Genomic DNA, 18,984 nt, shown 5'->3' with positions numbered 1-18,984 from the left:
CGTGCGGAGGCGCAGGGTGGTCTATGGAGTGATGTGGTCAGAGCTCCCAGCTCCCTCTCTGAAATACGTGGATCTGCCTTTGTCCCACTTATTTTTGGAACCACTTATGTAATTATCACACTTGTCCCACATTCGTGTTATTGGTAAAATCGGCTATTCAGAAAACGTTTTCAAGACACTGCTTGCTAGTTATTGATACAGAAATCTAAGTTTAAAATGACAGGGACTCTCCAGGTGGTCCAATGGCTAAGTCTCCATGCTCCACATGCAGAGGGCTCGGGTTCAATCCCTGGCCAGGGAACTAGATCCCGCAAGCTGCATCTGAGACCTGGCACAGCCAGGTAAATAAATAAATAAGTAAATCAGTTCAGGTCAGTTCAGTCACTCAGTCGTGTCCAACTCTTTGCAACCCCATGGACTGCAGCACACCAGGCCTCCCTGTCCATCACCAACTCCTGGAGTTTACCCAAACCCATGTCCACTGAGTCGATGATGCCATCCAACCATCTCATCCTCTGTCATCCCCTTCTCCTCCCACCTTCAATCTTTCCCAGCATCAGGGTCTTTTCCAATGAGTCAGTTCTTCGCATCAGGTGGCCAAGGTATTGGAGTTTCAGCTTCAACATCAGTCCTTCCAATGAATATTCAGGAGTGATTTCCTTTAGGATGGACTGGTTGGATCTCCTTGCAGTCCAAGGGACTCTCAAGAGATAGAGAGTGGATAGGGCTTCCCAGGTGGCGCCAGTGGTAAAGAACCCGCCTGCCAGTGCAGGAGATGTAAGAGATGGGGATTCGATCCCTGGGTCGGGAAGATCCCCTGGAGGAGGAAATGGCAACCCACTTCAGTACTTTAGCCTAGAGAATCCCATGGACAGGGGCACTTCACGGGCTACAGTCCATGGGGTCTCAGGGAGTTGGACATGGCTTACCGACTAAACTCCCAATCCCAAACACAAGACCAGAGCTACCAACCCGAAGAACAGTTCATTGTGTGGCGTGAGACACCTTGTGGGCCTTGTAAGTCACTCCACAAGCAGGGGACACCCCAAGGGTCCCTGGTTCCGCCTGCCCATGTGAGTTGGTGTTTTTGTTGTCGAGGACGAGGTTATGAGAAGTCCGGGCCTCTACGTCGTGGAGGAAGGAGAGCCGGAGACGCAGAAGCGGTCCCTGCGGCTGGTCCTGGAGAAGAAGCTGGCCATCCTGGAGCGGGCCATCGAGAGCAACCCCAGCAGCGTGGACCTGAAGCTCGCCAAGCTGAGGCTCTGCGCCGAGTTCTGGGAGCCCGCCGCTCTGGTCAAGGAGTGGCAGAAGCTGATCTTCCTGCATCCCAACAACACAGCCCTCTGGCAGAAATACCTGCTATTTTGCCAGAGCCAGTTCAGCACCTTCTCCGTATCAAAAATTCAGAGTCTTTATGGGAAGTGCTTGAGCACCCTGTCCGCCGTGAGGGACGGCAGCATCGTCTCCCACCCCGAGCTGCCGGGAACCGAGGAGGCCATGTTTGGTAAGGAGACAACGACCCAGTCCCGTTAAGCGAGGGGGCGGTTCTTTCTTTTGGCTTCGTTGAAAATAGTTTATCTTTGATTTATTTTAGGAAAGTCTAAGTCGATAAAACTGATGCTTAAAAAAGGGTATTATGACATTATGACTCCTTTTGATGATGGGCCCCCCCCACCCCCCACCTTCTGGGTAGCAGGAGGCATTAAGCCAGTACAGTCCGGAAAATATCGCCAGACTGGAAGTTCAACTTTTCCACTTGTTATTCAGGTAAATGCAGTCTCTTAACTGCTTTGGCTGTTGGGGGCCTTATCTGTTGAGATGCCCACATCTCACCCCGTTGTGGGGGTTAGGCGGTCACGCTTGCAGGGTGCCCTGGCTGGCTGGAAATCACTGATAGATACAGGTTATTGGCATCATTATACTGTCAACATTTTCAGTAGGTCCCGAAGGAGACTAGACTATGTTACACATTTTGTCCAGTAATGAGATCCAGACATGGCCTGTTATACTGGAGTGTATCACTCCTGACCTGAATGCTGGGCTTGCTCTTCACAGCTTCTGGTGTGACCTTGGGTAGGTTCCTTAAGTTGCTGGGTTTGCCCTTCCCAGGCTCCTGTGTGACCTTGGGTAGGTTCCTTAACCTGTTTGAACTGTAGTTTCTCCCCCAGCAACAGCAGTCCAGTACCTGCTTCACAGGAGGGCTCTGCCTGTCAGCTGAGATGGTATATGGTGAGCCTAGCTCAGGGTCTGGCTCAGTAGCAGGTGTTTCTTTAATCAAACCCCTGCTATTGAATATTGCTACTAATTTCTAAAGACAGAAGAAATACATTGCTGTAGAAATAATAAGCATTTACATCACTGCCTTAAAGGGGCTCATGTTTGATATTATGTGTTGATATGCTCACACAGCTTAATGGTATCTTGTAAAGAGAACTGTACCTCAGTTTAAATGAACTGAAAATTTCAAACATGGAACCCAGATTTGTTTACAGCAGGACTGAGTCTATGATGAAAATTGCTGGTGAATAATGCCATCTAGTGATCAACTGAGTACAGAGCTTGGCTCCCTGATTAAAAAAAAAAATCTACTGCGCCATCCTTTTCCGAGAATTTTTCGCATAATAGTGAGCTCTGATGGAGAAGGCAATGGCACCCCACTCCAGTACTCCTGCCTGGAAAATCCCATGGACGGAGGAGCCTGGTGGGCTGCAGTCCATGGGGTTGCTAAGAGTTGGACACAACTGAGCGACTTCATTTTCACTTTTCACTTTCATGCATTGGAGAAGGAAATGGCAACCCACTCCAGTGTTCTTGCCTGGAGAATCCCAGGACGGCGGAGCCTGGTGGGCTGCCGTCTATGGGGTCGCACAGAGTCGGACACGACTGAAGGGACTTAGCAGCAGCAGCAGTGAGCTCTGAGTACTTGATAACCAATATTCAGACCATCCTCTGGTGTTGTTTTATTGTTACTGTTTGTGGCCATTTCCTTTAAAAATGAGAATAAATATACTATGATTGCAGTACTGTTATTTGGGTCCTTTAAAATCAGGAGCTGTGTGTCTCACCGATTTGAAGCTGTGGCAGTCACTGGTTTCAGGGAGTAGACGTCCTGGGTGCTGAACTGCACGTCTGTGGGAGCTGTTCTCTCCCTTCCCAGGTGCTCACCAGGGCTTGCCCCCTTTGTTCTCCCGCCTTCAGCCCTCTTCCTCCAGCAGTGCCACTTCCTGCGGCAGGCTGGTCACTCCGAGAAGGCCGTCTCTCTGTTCCAGGCCATGGTCGACTTCACGTTCTTCAAGCCCGACAGTGTGAAGGGCCTGCCCACCAAAGGCCAGGTGCGTGTCCTGCCGTCTTCTGGGGAGGGGTGTGAGTAATAGGAGTTGGTGGTAGTATTTTCAAAATATTTATATCCTTCTTACATCAGTTGAGGGTTGTCTCTCAGAAATATGCTGTCAGTCCAAGGAAAATTCCATCACAAAAGCAGTGAGGTGTGCAGAGCGGAAAGACGATCCCTCCACCTCCCCAGCTATAAAGACTCACTGATGTCTTTTTTTTTCTTACTTTCAGCCCCTGTTTAAATGCTAGTTACCACCCACCTCCAGGGAAGCAGTTATCATGCTGTTTTAATTTTTTTCATAATTTTATTTATTTATTTGGCTAGGTCTTTGTATCTGCGCAGGCTGTTCTCTGCTTGTGGTGCTTGGGCTTCTCTTCGCAGTGGTTTCTCTTGTTGCAGAGCAGGGGCTCTAGAGTGTTTCAGCTTCAGTACTTAGAACCCCCGGGCTCTGGGGCTCAGACTTGGGAGTCATGACCACTCGGGCTCTGGGGCGTGACCCCCGGGCTCTGGGGCGCAGACTCGGGAGTCGTGACCCCCCGGGCTCTGGGGCGCACACTCGGGAGTCGTGACCCCCGGGCTCTGGGGTGTGACCCCCCGGGCTCTGGGGCGCAGACTCAGTAGCTGTTGTGCAGGGGCTTAGTTGTCTCTCCGAGTCATGTGGGATCTTCTTGGACCGGGGATTGAACCGTGTCCCCTGCGTTGGCAGGCGGATTCTTTACCAGTGAGCCACCAGGGAAGTCCATATAGCAGCTTTTAAACCGCGGGTCCTCTCCTGCCTGATTCCAACCTGGGTCTCATGAGTCTCCCCTCGTTAACCTTTCCTCCACCTAAAACCTTGGCTAAAGTTGCAGTGAAATTACATGTTGGTGCTTTGTCAACACTGATCCTAACTTGAGGTGGGGAGGGGAGGGATATAAGAAAACCTTCTTTTCCCTTTTTCCACTTAAGAAAACTCAGTTTTTTGCTTGACGAAGAGGGTCTGGTAGGAGATGGACAGGGTACCTCAATTTGTGGTGGACTTTCGAAGGTCTTTCGTGACAGGCTATAGTCTCCATCTTGTGGAGCTTTCATGAACTGCCTGCGAAAACTATTTTTATCATCATTATTTTTAATCTTTGTTTTCTGGACAAAATTGTTTCAGGAATACTGGTTAGTATTGACATAACTGATTGTTAGTATAGCAAGCCAGGTAACACAGTTATTTTAAGACATGTTTTGCTGTTTGAAGAACATGCTGTACTGCAGAAGTGACTCAGTTTCTCTGCAGAGCCTGGGGCGTGGGTCGGGGGTCAGGGTCAGAGCTGCCCTCATCCCCACCCCTTGACTGACAGTCTCTGTGATGGGAGGCGTTGCTGACGAGGGTCGGGGCACCGCCCTGTGCTAAAGCCTGGCCCAGGACCAGTCCATGCGCTGGAGGCTTCGAATACTCTGGAGCGCATGACCAAACCTCAGTACATCTTCCCAACACACGGTAGGGACTCGGGGCTTGTTGGCACAGAGCTGAACGTGGCGGGCTAACCTCCATGTGTTACACCTCGACAGGTGGAGTTCTTTGAGCCCTTCTGGGACAGCGGCGAGCCCCGGGCCGGGGAGAAGGGCGCCCGAGGCTGGAGAGCCTGGATGCACCAGCAGGAGTGGGGCGGCTGGGTGGCCGTCAGCCCAGGTGAGGCGCCTCTCAGGGGAGCGGCCGCTGCCTCTTCCTCGCGGGCTTTTCACGTCTTCCTGGCCTGTTTATGTGTGTAAGCTATTCATGAGTAACTCAGGAGCGTTACACAGACACCAAAGTGTCAGAAATGCATGAAGTGAATGACCTGGGCGCGGAGGCCGTTCTTCCCCTTAGACACCTTAAAGCAGCCCCTTCCCCCCCACCAAGAAGTTGGGGAAGAGAGTACCCAGGGAGGTTCTGTGCACCCTTCACCCTGCTGCCCCCGGGGGGGAGTTGCTGCTGGTACACTCGGCAGAGCCTGCTCAGATTTCGCCGTTTCCGCCTGTGTCTGCTCCGCACTCTGCAGTTTATCCCGTGTGCGGCCACACGCAGCCCCCGCCCGTCTCGCTGCAGGGTCCTGCCTCCCTCGAGGCCCCCTCCCGGTCTGCCCCCACCCCACCGCGAGGGCCCTCTGCATTTCCGTTGCACTGCCATGTTCTCTCACGTGTTTATATAAGTGGAATCAAATGTAACTCTTTTCAGCATTCCTAGTTGTAAAACACACACACAATTTTTAACTGTGCAGTTCGGTGACATTAGTTAAATTCAGACACTTGTCACCCATCATCACCTCCATCCATCTCAGCTCTTCCGTCTCCCCCAACGGCCCCCACACCCATTCAACTGACTCCCCACTTCCTCCTCTTGGCCCCCCTGCACCGACCGCTGCCGCCCGGCTTTCTGTCTCCATGGATCCGACCGCCTGAAGAGCACCACACGCACACAGTCAGCCAGCGTTTGTGTTTTGTGACTGTCTGTCTCACTTAGCGTGGTGTCCTCAAGGTGTGTACAGCGTGGGGCGTGTGCCAGTATTTCTCCCCTTTTTAAGGCTGAATGATTGTCCACTGCACGCGCGTATCGCATATACATGGCGCATCGCTTCACCTTTCGGCAGTTGTGAATACACTGCTAGGACCGTGGATGTGCAAATACCTGTTTGAGCCTTGAGTCCCAGCTTTCAGTCCTTTGGGAAATACACCCAGAGGTGGAGCTGCCAGCTCGCGTGGCGGTTCTGTGCCTGAGTCTGTGAGGAGCCTCACACCGTTTCCTCACAGCAGCTGCACCATTCGCCCTCACCGCCAGCGCACCATGGCTCTGATTTCTCACACCCTCTCCAACAGGGGTTTTCTCTATAACTTTTGAAGATTGGCTTTTTCTCATTTGGCAGAATCCCCATGAGATCCGTCCACATTCTTGCGTACATCAGCAGTTTTGTTCGTATTTATTGCTTAGTGCTGCCCGTGGCATAGCTGTACCATAGTTTCTCTAGTCACCTACTGTGGGACACTTGGGTTATTGCCAGTTTGGGGCTTTTATGAATAAAACTGCTGTGGGCACTAGTGTACAGGTTTTTGTGTGAATGCAGGTTTTCATTTTTCTGGGATCAGCACCCAAGAATACAATTTCTAGGTCTTAATGGTAAGTGCATTTTAGTTTCATAAGAAACTGCCAGACTGTTTTCTGGGTGGCCGTACCATTTTACATACTCTGCTTATTTTTAAATATTGAACTTTAATAGAAGACTTAGACTTTTTTCCTTTTTTCTTCTGCATGTTCAGGGTTAGGAAACAAAGTAAAATAAAATATAGGATATCTTGAATTGCCTCTTTCTTTAAAAAAAAAAATGAATATGCATGATAATCATAGGGCCACTGGCTAAAAATTCTGATGGCTTAAGAAAATCTAAAGCAGTGGTATCATTAAATGTCTTTAGCATTCTGGAACTCTGTTGTGCAGTACAGTAGCTGCTAGCAACACATGGCTGTTTTAATTTAAATTAGTTGAAATAAAATTTGAAATTCAGTTATTCTACTGGCTACGATTCAAGTGCCCAGCACGTCACATGTGGCTACCATATCACACAGGATTAGAACATTCTCATCATCACAGAAAGTTCTCCTGGACAGTTCTCTTCTAAAATATGTCATTCCCATTTTTAATTGCTGTGATAGCATAAAAAATCATCTGATTTCATCGGCTCACCTTCCTATTCTGGGAACCTGACTGATTACGGGAGAGTCCGTAAATGCCACTGAGCTCCCAGAAGGCCGGGCCAGGGTTACATTCATCTCAGCCCCCCAGGTGTCCACCCGGTCCCTGGCCTGAGCAGATGGATTAAGGGTTGAGGGTGGCGCTGTCTGCTGGTTCAGTTGCTGGAAGTTTTATTCTCGCCTAGATGATGACGAGGAGGAGCTGGAGGATGACGAGCAGGAGATTGGAGACAAGACTCTGCCGCGGTGGCAGATCTGGCTGGCCGCCGAGCGGTCCCGAGCCCGCAGGCAGTGGCAGCCGTGGCGCCCGGATAAGGCCAGGAAGCAGACGGAGGAGGACTGCGAGGACCCGGAGAGACAGGTGAGCGCCCGCCTGCGCGGGCCTTTGCGCTCTCCCAGTCCCGCTGGGCTGTCTGAGCCCCCGCCTGGCTCGGGAGAGGCCGACCCACTCCTGCTCCCGTCTTCAGAAACGTCCTCTCCCGGGAAAACGGGCAGGGCTGCGCTGGCTGCTGGTGATGGAGGAGCCTCGAGGCACTCGCCCTGCTGGTTCCTGTGCCTGAGGAGGCGGTTGGGTCTGGTGGTCAGCCCTCCAGAGACTGTCTCCCAGGTTATTCAGTTAGTTTTCCACATGAAGCCTTGAGGGCTCAAGGTTGGAAACCACGGAGTCACTGTCCTAGATTCTTCCTCTGTGTGCACTTTTCCCTGTCGTGACCCTTGAAGATGCGTGTGTGCGTGTGACTCGGGAGATGGGGGCAGGAGGTGCAGGCCGTGGGGACAGTGGGTGTGCAGGCCCGTCCTCCTGGCGAGGACGCAGCATTTATTGAGCCGCTGGCACTTGCCCGGCACTCAGGCTGCCTCCCTCACGGCCTGGTGCCCTGCTGGATGGCTGGCAGCTCTGCATGATTCCGTGGTCGTTGTTCGGTTGCTCAGTCGTGTCCGACTCTCTGTGACCCCATGGACTGCAGCACGCCAGGCTCCTCTGTCCTCCACTGTCTCCCAGAGCTTGTCCAAGCTCACGTCCATTGAGCTGGTGATGCCATCCAACCATCTCATCCTCAGTCATCCCCTTCTCCTCCCACCTTCAGTCTTTCCCACATCAGGGTCTTTTCCAGTGAGTTGGCTCTTCACATCAGGTGGCCAAAGTATTGGAGCTTCAACATCAGTCCTTCCAGTGAATACTCAGGGTGGATTACTTTTAGGACTGACTGGTTTGATTTCCATGCAGTCCAAGGGATTCTCAAGAGTCTTCTCCAACACCACAGTTCAAAAGCATCAGTTCTTTGGGGCTCAGTCTTCTTTATGGTCCAACTCTCACATCCATACATGTGGATGTGGACTGCTGGAAAAACCATAGCTTTGATTATATGGACCTTTGTCAGGAAAGTGAAGTCTCTGCTTTTTAATACACTGTCTAGGTTGGTCATAGCTTTTCTTCCAAGAAGCAAGCGTCTTTTAATTTCATGGCTGCAGTCACCATCTGCAGTGATTTTGGAACCCAAGAAGTTTTCCATTAAAATAAAGGAAGAAATTCTATTTCAATACCTGGAATTGAGCCGCTTTGACAAAATGCCAACTACAGTCTACCCTCAACAATGAGGGGGTTAGGGTCATCAGCCCCCAGCAGTTGAAAATCTGAGTATAACTTGGTAGTCAGCACTTTGCATCCCAGGTTCCATAGCCTCAGATTCAACCAGCCATGGGTCATGTGGTCCTGGGGGACATGTTTAGTGAAAAAACCCATGTGCGAGTTAGGGTCTGGGTCCACGGTGTGCCCGGCCTGTGACAGTCACAGGCACAGACCGAGAGGTTTCACAGCAGCGAGGCTCCCGGGCTCTGACAAAGCGCGGGCTTCGGGGGCGGGCACTTCTGTTGCCACCTGCGTCCCCAGCGTCTGCACAGAGGTTGCCCCGGGTCGAGGCCTCTCTAGATAGTCCTGGATGTTGAGTGAGCATCTGTTTGATCCGGGAGCTTGCGCTCGAGCAGAGGGATCGGCATGACTGCAGGCCCTGGAGGACCTGGGGTGTCCCAGGACAGCGAATGGGGTGTCCAGACTGCGGTTAAGAAACCGGGATCGGGGAGAAGGAGACAGGTGCTCTCTGGGCAGGGGGGAGGCCCCGGCTTCCCAGGGAGCCGAGTCTGCGTGCGAGGTCCCCGCCCTGGCGGAGCTGAAGGTTTCAGAAGGGCGGGTGGGGTTTGTCTTTGGCGTTGGTGGGTTTTACCAAGTTCCTGGCTGACCTCCAGAAGTTAGTTCTCGAGGCTCAGCAATTTGACGGTTTCCGGAAGCTTGTTCCTGGAGCCACTGCTGTGAGCAGTTTCTCAGATTTCTTGGCTTTAGTGAAAACCTGGAGGAGAAAAGCTTTCTGACTGATCGGTGGTTCTGATGGGTCGAGTCCCAGGTAGACCCGTTTTGTTGTGCTCGTGTTTTGATTTCCTCTTTGCTGAGGGCCAGAGACCAGGCAGGCAGGCAGGCTGGGAGGCGGAGCATAGGCCCCGGGGCCTCACGGTTTGGAGCTGTTATGTGAAGTCAGCGGTGAACACGGTTAGTATGAGGCCCTTATCATTGCTCCCAGCATGGCCCGTTGCTCCCGCAGTGTCCTTTTTGCTTTGCTGCTGTTTATATATTTTGGAGCATATTTTTCATTTCCTGAAGCAATTTGGTACAAAGAAACCACAAAATAGTAATGTTCTTCTGTCTTGAAATAAAAATTTTTCCCAACTATGACTTATGCAACTAACTACAAAAGCAACGACATGTGTTCTCAGAAGCGAATGCAATTCTGGATTTCCTGTGAATCCATTAGGCGACTTTGAAAGTCCCCGCTGTGTCCCCTGCCCACCCCAGGAGGGGGCCCAAGCGTTCTGTGAGACGCTGCCCCCGGCACCGCCTGCCCGCCCTCAGCTTGCCTCATCTTACAGAAAACCTAGCTCCTGTGTGTTTAAACTTGAGTAATGTTGGCGCATATCCATATAAAAAGAATTGCTGGGGGTGGTGAGGGGCTACCTGGCTGCTCGGTGGTAAAGAATCCACGTGCTCCATCCCTGGTCCGGGAAGAGCCCAGACGCCCTGGGGCGCGGGCTCTGCAGCAAGAAAAGCCTCCGCAGTGAGAAGCCCGGCACCGCAGCTCGAGAGGAGCCCCCGCAGCAGCAAGGACCCTGCACAGCCATAAATAAACACAGTTCAGAACGAACCGTGGGAAACTCGTGAAGGCCTGTTTGTTCGCTGCATTCGGTCACTCGGTCTTTGCCTTCCTGGCAGGTGCTGTTCGACGATCTCGGGCAGTCTCTGGTCCGACTTTCCAGCCCGGGTCTCCAGTTTCAGCTGATTGCGGCCTTCCTGCAGTTCCTGGGGGTGCCTTCTGGCTTCAGCCCTCCCGCCTCCTGCCTCTATCTGGCCATGGACGAGAACAGCATCTTCGACAATGAACTTTATGATGAAAAGCCCTTGACTTTTCTCGACCTTTCCTGTTCCGGCGTCGGCTGTGTGGGCCGCATGGAGCCTCTGGGTGGCCGGCGCTGGCCCCAGGGTCCCACTCGGGAGGGCGAGGAGTTTATCCGCAACGTCTTCCACCTGGCGATGCCTCTATTTGCAGGCAGGGAGAGGTCTCAGCTCTGCATCTCCTGGCTACGGTATGAGATCACCAAGGTAACGCCGGGCCCCCGCCCCTGGGTGGGGACCTCGGCTCCTAATGTGTTGGTGGGGTGGCTGGGCTCTCAGCGTTCTGCAGGGCGCTGGGCCACAGCACCTCCTCCAGGGACCCGAGGGCACCCCGTGTGTGGCTACCCCTTCTGAGGGGCTGCAGGGAAGTGGGGGGCGGGAGACTGAGTCCAGCTCGTCAGTGACCGGACCTGTCTGTTGTGTTGACTCTTTGTTACCAGATGTCTGTGATCGTGTAAGCAGTTAGTGTTAAGGACCACGTGATTGTGTGAGCAGTTAGTGTTAAGGACCATGTGATTGTGTGAGCAGTTAGTGTTAAGGACCACGTGATTGTGTGAGCAGTTAGTGTTAAGGACCACGTGATTGTGTGAGCAGTTAGTGTTAAGGACCACGTGATTGTGTGAGCAGTTAGTGTTAAGGACCACGCTTGAGCTTAAGCTGGGCTAGAGGATTTAAGAACTTATTAAAATAGATAAAATAAGCCACGTACCTGCTTTTTAGTCTCTATTATCTGCTAGAAATTTGTCTAGGATTGACTCTTCTGCCCTCTGCTGGCCAGCAGCTAGAATTAAATTTTAACATCCAAAGTTCTGTTCCTTTAATTGCAAATGGCACACACCAGGCTGTGTTATTAAAATAGTGTCTGGTAAAATCTGATGGGGCTTCCCTGGTGGCTCAGCGGTAAAGAATCTACCTGCCAATGCAGGAGACGCGGGTTTGATCCTTGGGTCAGGCAAAGTCCCCTGGAGGAGGAAATGGCAACCCACTCCAGTATTCTTGCCTGGGGAAATCCTATGGACAGAAGAGCCTGGTGGGCTACAGTCCATGGGGTCCCAAAAGAGTTGGACACAACTTAGCAACTAAACAACAACAACATTTGTTGATCACTTATCTTTGAAGAAGAACGTTTGGAGTGTCTAAGCCTTGTTTACAGGAGTGTCAGATGGAAACCTGGACTTGTTCGTTTCAGGGCTCCCGTGGCCTTGGAACCCTGATCTGTTTCTCAGGGAGCCTCCGTGTTTACCAGATATGTGACGGAGGCAGGCAGTGTAGACGCCTCGTGTGGCTTCATGCAGCTGACAGTACAAAGAAAGAAAGTGTAGTCGCTCAGTCGCGTCCTACTCTCTGTGACCCCATAGACTGTAGCCCTGTAGCCCGCCAGGCTCCTCCATCCATGGGATTCTCCAGGCAAGAACACTGGAGTGAGTTGCCATTCCCTTCTCCAGGAGATCTTCCTGACCCGGGGGTGGAACCCAGGCCTCCCACATTGCAGGCAGATTCTTTACCCACCAGGGGACTCAACAGTACAAAGCGATGTCTATAACCTCACGGAGCATTTGAAGGCATTCTTTTCCTTTTTACCTTTAGGTCATTTGGTGTCTGCACACTAAAAACAAGAAGAGATTAAGGTCACAAGGAAAGAACTGCAAAAAGCTAGCCAAGAATCTCCTCAAGGAGCCAGACAACCGCAACAGCTTTTGCCTCTGGCAGCAGTATGCGCACCTGGAGTGGTTGCTCGGCAACACAGAGGAGGCCCGGAAGGTCTTGGACGCGGCCCTGGGCGCCGCGGGGAACCGGGGCCTGGAGGATGGGGAGCTCTGTGAGCTCGGCCTGCTCTACGCCGCGCTGGAGGCGGAGCTGTCGCCGCCCGCCCCGGCCCGCGCCGTGCACGTGCTGACCGGGCTGACCCAGGGCGGCCCCTGCGGGCCCTACGCGGGACCCATCTCGGCCGTGCACGTTTTGAAGGCTCGGAAGGCGTACGAACACGCGCTGCAGGACTGTCTGGGGGAGTGCCGCGGCCCCGACCCGGGCCCCCCCAACCGCTTCAGCCGCCTGGTCAGCCTGGCCAAGTGCTTCATGCTCTTCCAGTACCTGACCGTGGGGGTCGACGCCGCCGCGCGTGCCTACGAGCAGGTGTTTGCGGGGCTCAGGGGCTCTGTCTCCGCGGAGGGTGCCGGCCTGGAGGGCGGCGCGGGCTCCCCGGGCCTGGGCAGTGCCCTGGAGGCCGTCACCCTGATGCACACCAGCCTGCTCAGGTTCCATGGCAGGGTTGCCGTCCACCCGCTGGCTCCCCTGCGAGAGGCGCTCTCAGAGGCTTTACGGTTGTACCCGGGCAACCAGCTTCTCTGGAGGTCGTACGTGCAGGTTCAGAGCAAGTCCCACAGCGCCAGCAGGACCAGAAGATTCTTCCACGCGGTCACCAGGTCCGCCAAACCCTTGGAGCCATGGCTGTTTGCTATTGAAGCGGAGAGAATGAGGAAGAGGCTGGTGGACACTGTGCAGAGGTAACTACAGAGCGCCTCGGTCGGGGGCCCGCAGCCTCTACACATGGTCCTGCCTTGTTCCCACGGCCCACCAGCCTCTGGAAGGCAGAAATGCACGCGGCCCAGGCCTGGACCGCCTGCCGGGGTGGGCGGGGAGCGGTGCCTGCTCTGGGTTACAGGGAAACGTCTTGAAAAAGGAAAAAGATCTCCAAGGAGCGGCCGGAAAGTGTGTTGAAAAAGGAGTGAGCGCAGAGAGCGGCCCCTTCGTCAGGGCTGCCGGGGTGTCTCCCCAGGACTGGCTCCCGGGCGTCCTGGGCTTTGCTGACGGCGCCTGAGACCTCCTAGAGCAAGTGTGGGCGGGCACTCGGGCCTGGAGTCCAAGCCCGGCGCTTCCACTCAGCAGCTGTGTGGTCTTGGGCAGGGCAGTGCGTGGCTCTGGTCGGCTCCCTTTCTGTAAAATGGGAATAATTAAAGAGCTACCTCAGAGGGTGGGAAGAGAGAGTGCTGAGCACAAAGCGAGTCCAAAATAACTTAGGCTGTTATTACCACTGCTGATAACAGGGCCATGCTTTAAATGTCTCTGTGTGGATAACAGTATTTCATGTCTGAAGGTTAAGCAGTAGGCTCGGGCACGTGTTAGCTGAGGCATCATTGTTCCTTCTAGAACCTTCTTTGTTGTTTTACTCTGACCTGAGAAAGGTGGTGTTCAGGATTGCCTCTGAATACTACTTCAGTTTCCTTGTTTTTCACTCCTTCCATTAGAATTTTATTCCCTCTCTTTTCAACTGAAAGGTCTCACGGTAAATGTGCACTCTGCTGACGGAGGGGCAGGTTCTCCTGAGAGAAGGAGTCTCTGTGCCCTCAGGGTGGACTCCGCTGGCCCTGGAGGAGCCCCGTCGTACGCGCACCCCGCACCCCGCGCCCCCAGACCCAGGGGCAGCACTGCCTGCAATGCGCTCCGACCCCCGTCGCTGACCCTGCTGCGGCGTCAGCATGAGCGGTTGTCCCAGAGTCACCTGAGCCTCTGTCTTGCAGGGTAGACGGTAGAGAGGTCCACGCCACCCTTCCCGAGACCGGCCTGACGCACCGGATCAGAGCCCTGTTTGAGAATGCCATGCAGAGCGACCACGGCAGCCAGTGCCCCTTACTGTGGAGGATGTACCTGAACTTCCTGGTAAGAAAAGACGCCGGGCGTTTGTTCCTGCTTCCTCTTCATAAGAGCAGGGCAGGGGCGCTGGGACCCGGGAGGGGCCCTGGTAGAGTGAGGGTGCGCTCGGGACCCAGGAGGGGCCCTGGTAGACTGACTGGGGAGGGCCGCCTGGGCCGTTGGCAGCCCCGGGATGTCACGTGAGTTTCTGTGAGTTGACTTTGTCCAGGCAACAACTTGGAAATTGGTCTGAGAGCTTTTCATTCAAAAGAGACCTAAATTTGTTGCTGTTCTGCTTCTAAGAATTTCCAGGTCCTCATTCTGTTTGTTACTAAAAGGTAAGATTCAGTCTGGACTGTGGTTTTTTAAAATAGGCATTTCCAAAGCAGCTTTGTTTTCACTTAGAAGCACCACGGCGATTTCATTTTGTCAATGTGTTCTGCAGGCTGAAAGGTGGTTCCTGGGTTTCACGGGGTCTGAGTTGGCTTTGCCTTTGGTTAAAGGCCTGACGTTGGGCTGGACTTCCTATATTATAATACATCTACTGCCAAGTTTCATGGTTTTTTAGAAACACAGTCTTCCAGGCCACTTGAGTGTCTAGACAATGCTCAAGGCTGTTAAGTCACATCAGAGTGACTTCCACTGACTACTGTACCTTTCAGAACCCCTGAGTGATCCTCTTTATAAAAATAGGTATATTTCTGGTTATTTCCATAGGATAATTTCTCAGAAGTAGATAAAAGTATTTGAACATTTCCCAGTGACATTTGACAGAGTGGGGTGTAAAGAGACACAGAGAGAGGAAGGCAGGGGCTAGGAGAAGCTCGGGGTTAGAAGTCTGGGCCTCCCCCAGCCTCTTAGGGTCTGGAACTTATCGGGGAGCGCCTCCCCCGAGCTCTGAACGGCCTGGGTAGCATGTCTCAAGACAGCAGCTCATACGGTGTCAAGACACCCAGCACAAGTGGGCACCAGGCGGCACCAAGATGAATCACCACCAAAGTTTCTGTGGCTTTACTGTTTATTCTTCATGCTCAAAAGCATAGATTTCATGTCCTGCCTCCCTTGTGTGGGATGGGAGCCCCCAGAAGTCCAGACACCCGTGTGGTGTCCCTGCCCCCGTGCGGCCGGGACGCGGCCCACCCGTTCACCAGGGGACACGGGAGGGCTGCTGGGCGGCCGTCGGGGTCCGCTCCGTCGCCAGGCCCCTCGGCCAAAGGAGCGTGTCGGACGCTCCCCCGGTTCCAGTGCTGATGCCCTGTGAGCCTGGCCGCGGAAAGACCTTTCCACTTATGAAGAGGGAGAGCTTGCAGATTCACCAGTTTAACTTCTTCCAGTCTTTTCCAGGTAGAGACAGACAGGGTGACGTGCAGGCTTGCAGTATCTTTACTGAGGATCTGCCATGATCTGGTTGGACTGTAGATAGAAAAATTCTTGTTGACTTGGAAAAAAAGATTGAGGCTGTTAGGGAATGTCTTCTTTTTGGAAAGATTAGCATCAGACCAAGAGTTAACTGAGCAGTGATTTCCCCTACCAGTTCCTGAGGCGTCTGGGTGGGCTCCTAACACTTCAACAAAAACGGTGAAGGAAATCAAATCAGAGCCAACACGTGAGGTGTCGGCTGGGACGGCCCGGCTGGCAGGAGCCTGGGGCCCTGGGGAAGAACAGTCACCATCTCGGTTTCACCTGGCGTCTACCCTGTGACACCTGATTCGGCAAAGGCCTGTTCCAGGGGCCGGCAGGTGAGGAAGCCAGCAGAGGGCAGTTCTTGTGTGAGGCTTGGGCAGCTTCTGCCTGGGTTTGCTGGATTCCAGGGTTACCTGAGTGTCTCACAAATGCAGCAGTGGACGAAGCCCACTAATAGAGAATTTCTTTCAAGAACCGAGCCTTCAGTGTGATTCCTGTCCCAGCAGAGGACGCCGCAGGCCCTGGCATGTGCGGGTGGGCAGCTCACACCCGCCTCTCGGGCGTCCCTTCTGAGTCCAGCCTCAGAACAGCCCGGGCTCCCGCCGAGAGGGAGCCGGGAGTCCCGGGGTTAGGGGTGAGCCCTGCCTGGAGCTGACCAGGGATGCTGGTACAGCCCAAGGGGACGGGCTTCCCGATGGGGCATCCACGTGGAGGATCTCTGTGGGAGGCGAGGCCATCCTTAGGGACAGAGGCCCTGAGCTGTGGAGGGAGGCTCCCAAAGCCGTCAGCTGCGCTTCCAGGGGTTGGTTACAGCCCTGTCTGCTCCCTGCCCAGTGGGCAGCTGCTGGCACATGCTGCAGTGGGAACGGGACATCTGGGGAGGCCAGTGGGCAGGAGGCCTCAGAGCAGACTTCAGCTCTGCAAGCTCAGCCCCCTCACAGCTGTGGGCGCCCACCCATGGAACTGCCGGGGGGGCTGTGACTCCCGGGGGAGGGGGTGGAGGGGAGACTGGCTGCCGCTCTGGCTTCCTTACTTGAGTGTTGTATCAACGCTTCCCAGGGGGCCCCAGTGGTGAGCCCGCCTGCCAGTGCAGGAGACATGAGACACGGGTTCGATCCCTGGGTCGGGAAGATCCTCTGGAGGAGAGCATGGAAGCCCACTCCAGTGTTCTTGCCTGGAGAATCCCACGGACAGCGGAGCCTGGTGGGCTGCAGTCCATGGGGTCACACAGACTCAGACATGACTGAAGCGACTTAGCACACACACCTTGTATAAAAATGTGCTTCGAGTAGAAATGTGCTGAATATTTGCGCACTCTCAGACTGAAATTCCTGATCAGAAATTTGCTCTTGATAAGGTTATTGAGTCAGTTAATCCTGGTCATCTCATTTCTATGACAGTTTTCAGAAAACGGCTTGTGTTAAAGCAAGCCTTTTCTGTCATCACCCTTGTTCTCGGCACGCTTAGTAAGACCAGGTGTGGTGGCCTGCGGGAAAGGCCATGAAGACACGTCAGAAGTGTTCACGGCCGAGAGGCGGCCCACGGCACGTGGCCCCGCACCCGCGCAGCCCCCGTGCGGGTCTGTAGCCGATGGCCTTAGATTCTTCCAGCTTCTCAGTTTTGTATCTTTTTTCCCCCTTGCTTCAGGTTTCCTTAGGAAACAAAGAAAGAAGCAAGGGTGTGTTCTACAAAGCACTGCAGAACTGTCCTTGGGCAAAGGTAAGCTCTACAGGCCGTGGTCTCTGGGTTCTCAGGGGCCTTCCTGCCAGGCCTCATCCCGTCCGTGCCATGGGCACCGGCCCCCCAGGGCTGCCCACGGCCCGCATCCCCCTGCAGCCTGCGGGGCCTGTTTCCTGCCCTGGGGGCACGGCTGGGGGCGGCTGGTTCCCAGCAGTTGCCAAAGCCCAGCGCAGACCCCGAACACGAACACGTCGGGACCGTGTTCCACTCTGCCCTGAAGCGCCCGGGTCAGGGGACGCTGAGAGCCCACAGTTGGGGACCACCGCGTCACCAGCTTCCAGCCCACCTTGGAGAGAGGCCGCGCTCCCCTCTGCCCCCTGGAGCTCGCTAAGGGGCCCTGAGTTAGGGCGGGAAGGGCGGGGGGCCGCCCGCTGACCGGTGTCGCCCCCGCCCAGGTGCTGTACATGGACGCCGTGGAGTACTTCCCCGATGAGATGCAGGAGGTCGTGGACCTGATGACGGAGAAGGAGCTGCGGGTGCGGCTGCCACTGGAGGAGCTGGAGCTGCTGCTGGAGGACTAGAGGCCGCGAGCGGGCCTGCCTGGGACGCCCGCGACGCGCTGGAGGCCGGGACCAGCCCCAAGACGCCTCTGAAGGGCTTCCCTGACAGGGCGTGTCTGGGCCATCAGTCTCACCTCTTGCACAGTTTTTGCATGTGCAAACGACACAAAGCTATTGTTTTGCACATGATACATGTGAATACGTGTATATACATGCAGACAAGAATCACACCAAAGCTGTCAGGGCTCGGCCGTCAGGGCTCCTGTGGGTCCTTTCAGTCCACTGTCCCCAGCCCAGCCCGGGTGAAGGTTCTTTGTGGGCATCCTTGGGGATCCTGCTGAGTCTCCTGGGTCTTGCAGTCAAAAGAAAGGTCTGATTACCCACCAGGCCCTCCTCCCTGCAGCTGGTGAGCCCGTTCTGCCTGTCTCTTGGGAGCAGAGCGGCAGGGTGTCGTGTCCTTCCTGTTCCCTGAGCTCCACTCACGGACACCTCGCCTACGGACCGGCAGTCAGCGTCGCCTGGAGCTCATGCCCAGGGGAGACCCTGGCCTGCCCGGCCCTGCCGAGTCACACAGGGCTCTAGGACCGCGTGTTAGGGGACTGCGACGGAGAGGACCGTGAGCAAACAAGGACCCCGCTGCAGGGGAGTGGGCTCGGGGCCACAGTCGCCGAGCGCGCAGCCCGCGCCGTCCCGTCTCTGCGCCATGCGCTCATGCCGGTCTCCAAGAGCCGGGAGCGGAAAGGCTTTGTCTTCTCCGAGGTCCTGCTGTTTAAAAAACTGGACTTCTGCGTTGCGTTTCTAATTAAATCATGCTCTCTAGAACTGCTGAAAGTGAATTTCCTTGGCCCCTCGTCCAGAAAAGCAGGTGGTGTGGAACCTGGGCCAGAAACGGCCGGACGCAGGCTGGGGGGAGGGGCGCGGCGCGGCGGGGGCGGGTCTCGGGGGCTCAGAGCGCCGAACAGGGGCAGACAGGCGAGGGGCGGCGCTGGCGCTTCGGAGCTCTCGAGAGAGGGACGAGGTGCTGACCTCCTCAGGGCTGCCCCTGTGAAAGTCCGCGGGGAACCCCCTTCCTGCCCCAGACCCTCCAACGCAGCCCCGGCCGGGGGGTCGCAGACTTCGTTGCCTTCACAGCAAAGTTGGCCGGCCGTGCGCTCGTGAGCCAGCGGCTGCTGGTAAGAGCTGCCACCGGCTCCGGGACTGTGCCATGGGGGCGGCAGGGACTCAGTCCGCAGTGCCCCTGGTCA

The 18,984-nt window shown here is 54.8% G+C and overlaps 1 protein-coding gene and 1 long non-coding RNA gene across 3 annotated transcripts in view; one reads left to right on the top strand and one right to left on the bottom strand.

Moving 5' to 3' along the window:
* The window catches only part of NRDE2 (NRDE-2, necessary for RNA interference, domain containing), a 45,864-nt gene extending 27,298 nt beyond the window's left edge, over positions 1-18,566 (top strand). For both annotated transcript variants that reach the window (XM_081510874.1, XM_081510875.1), the window contains exons 6-14: positions 1,099-1,504; positions 3,199-3,332; positions 4,877-4,997; positions 7,216-7,391; positions 10,287-10,673; positions 12,054-12,970; positions 13,985-14,123; positions 17,148-17,219; positions 17,636-18,566. In XM_081510874.1, the coding sequence (XP_081367000.1) occupies positions 1,099-1,504; positions 3,199-3,332; positions 4,877-4,997; positions 7,216-7,391; positions 10,287-10,673; positions 12,054-12,970; positions 13,985-14,123; positions 17,148-17,219; positions 17,636-17,761 (2,478 nt within the window). In that variant the 3' untranslated portion in view covers positions 17,762-18,566. The remainder of the gene's footprint in view (positions 1-1,098; positions 1,505-3,198; positions 3,333-4,876; positions 4,998-7,215; positions 7,392-10,286; positions 10,674-12,053; positions 12,971-13,984; positions 14,124-17,147; positions 17,220-17,635) is intronic.
* On the bottom strand, positions 6,952-10,652 carry LOC145513889 (uncharacterized). Its single transcript, XR_014059756.1, has 2 exons — positions 10,032-10,652; positions 6,952-9,674 (listed from the first exon to the last, which is right to left on the bottom strand). It is a non-coding gene; the product is annotated as an uncharacterized LOC145513889 (long non-coding RNA).
* Positions 18,567-18,984: the final 418 nt, after the last annotated feature.

The sequence above is a fragment of the Giraffa tippelskirchi genome, chromosome 7 (assembly GCF_054371585.1).
Source record: "Giraffa tippelskirchi isolate mGirTip1 chromosome 7, T2T-mGirTip1v1.2.pri, whole genome shotgun sequence".
Taxonomy (NCBI): Eukaryota; Metazoa; Chordata; class Mammalia; order Artiodactyla; family Giraffidae; genus Giraffa; species Giraffa tippelskirchi.
The sequence above is the reverse complement of the archived record's forward strand: the minus strand, read 5'-3'. Positions and strand labels throughout refer to the sequence as shown.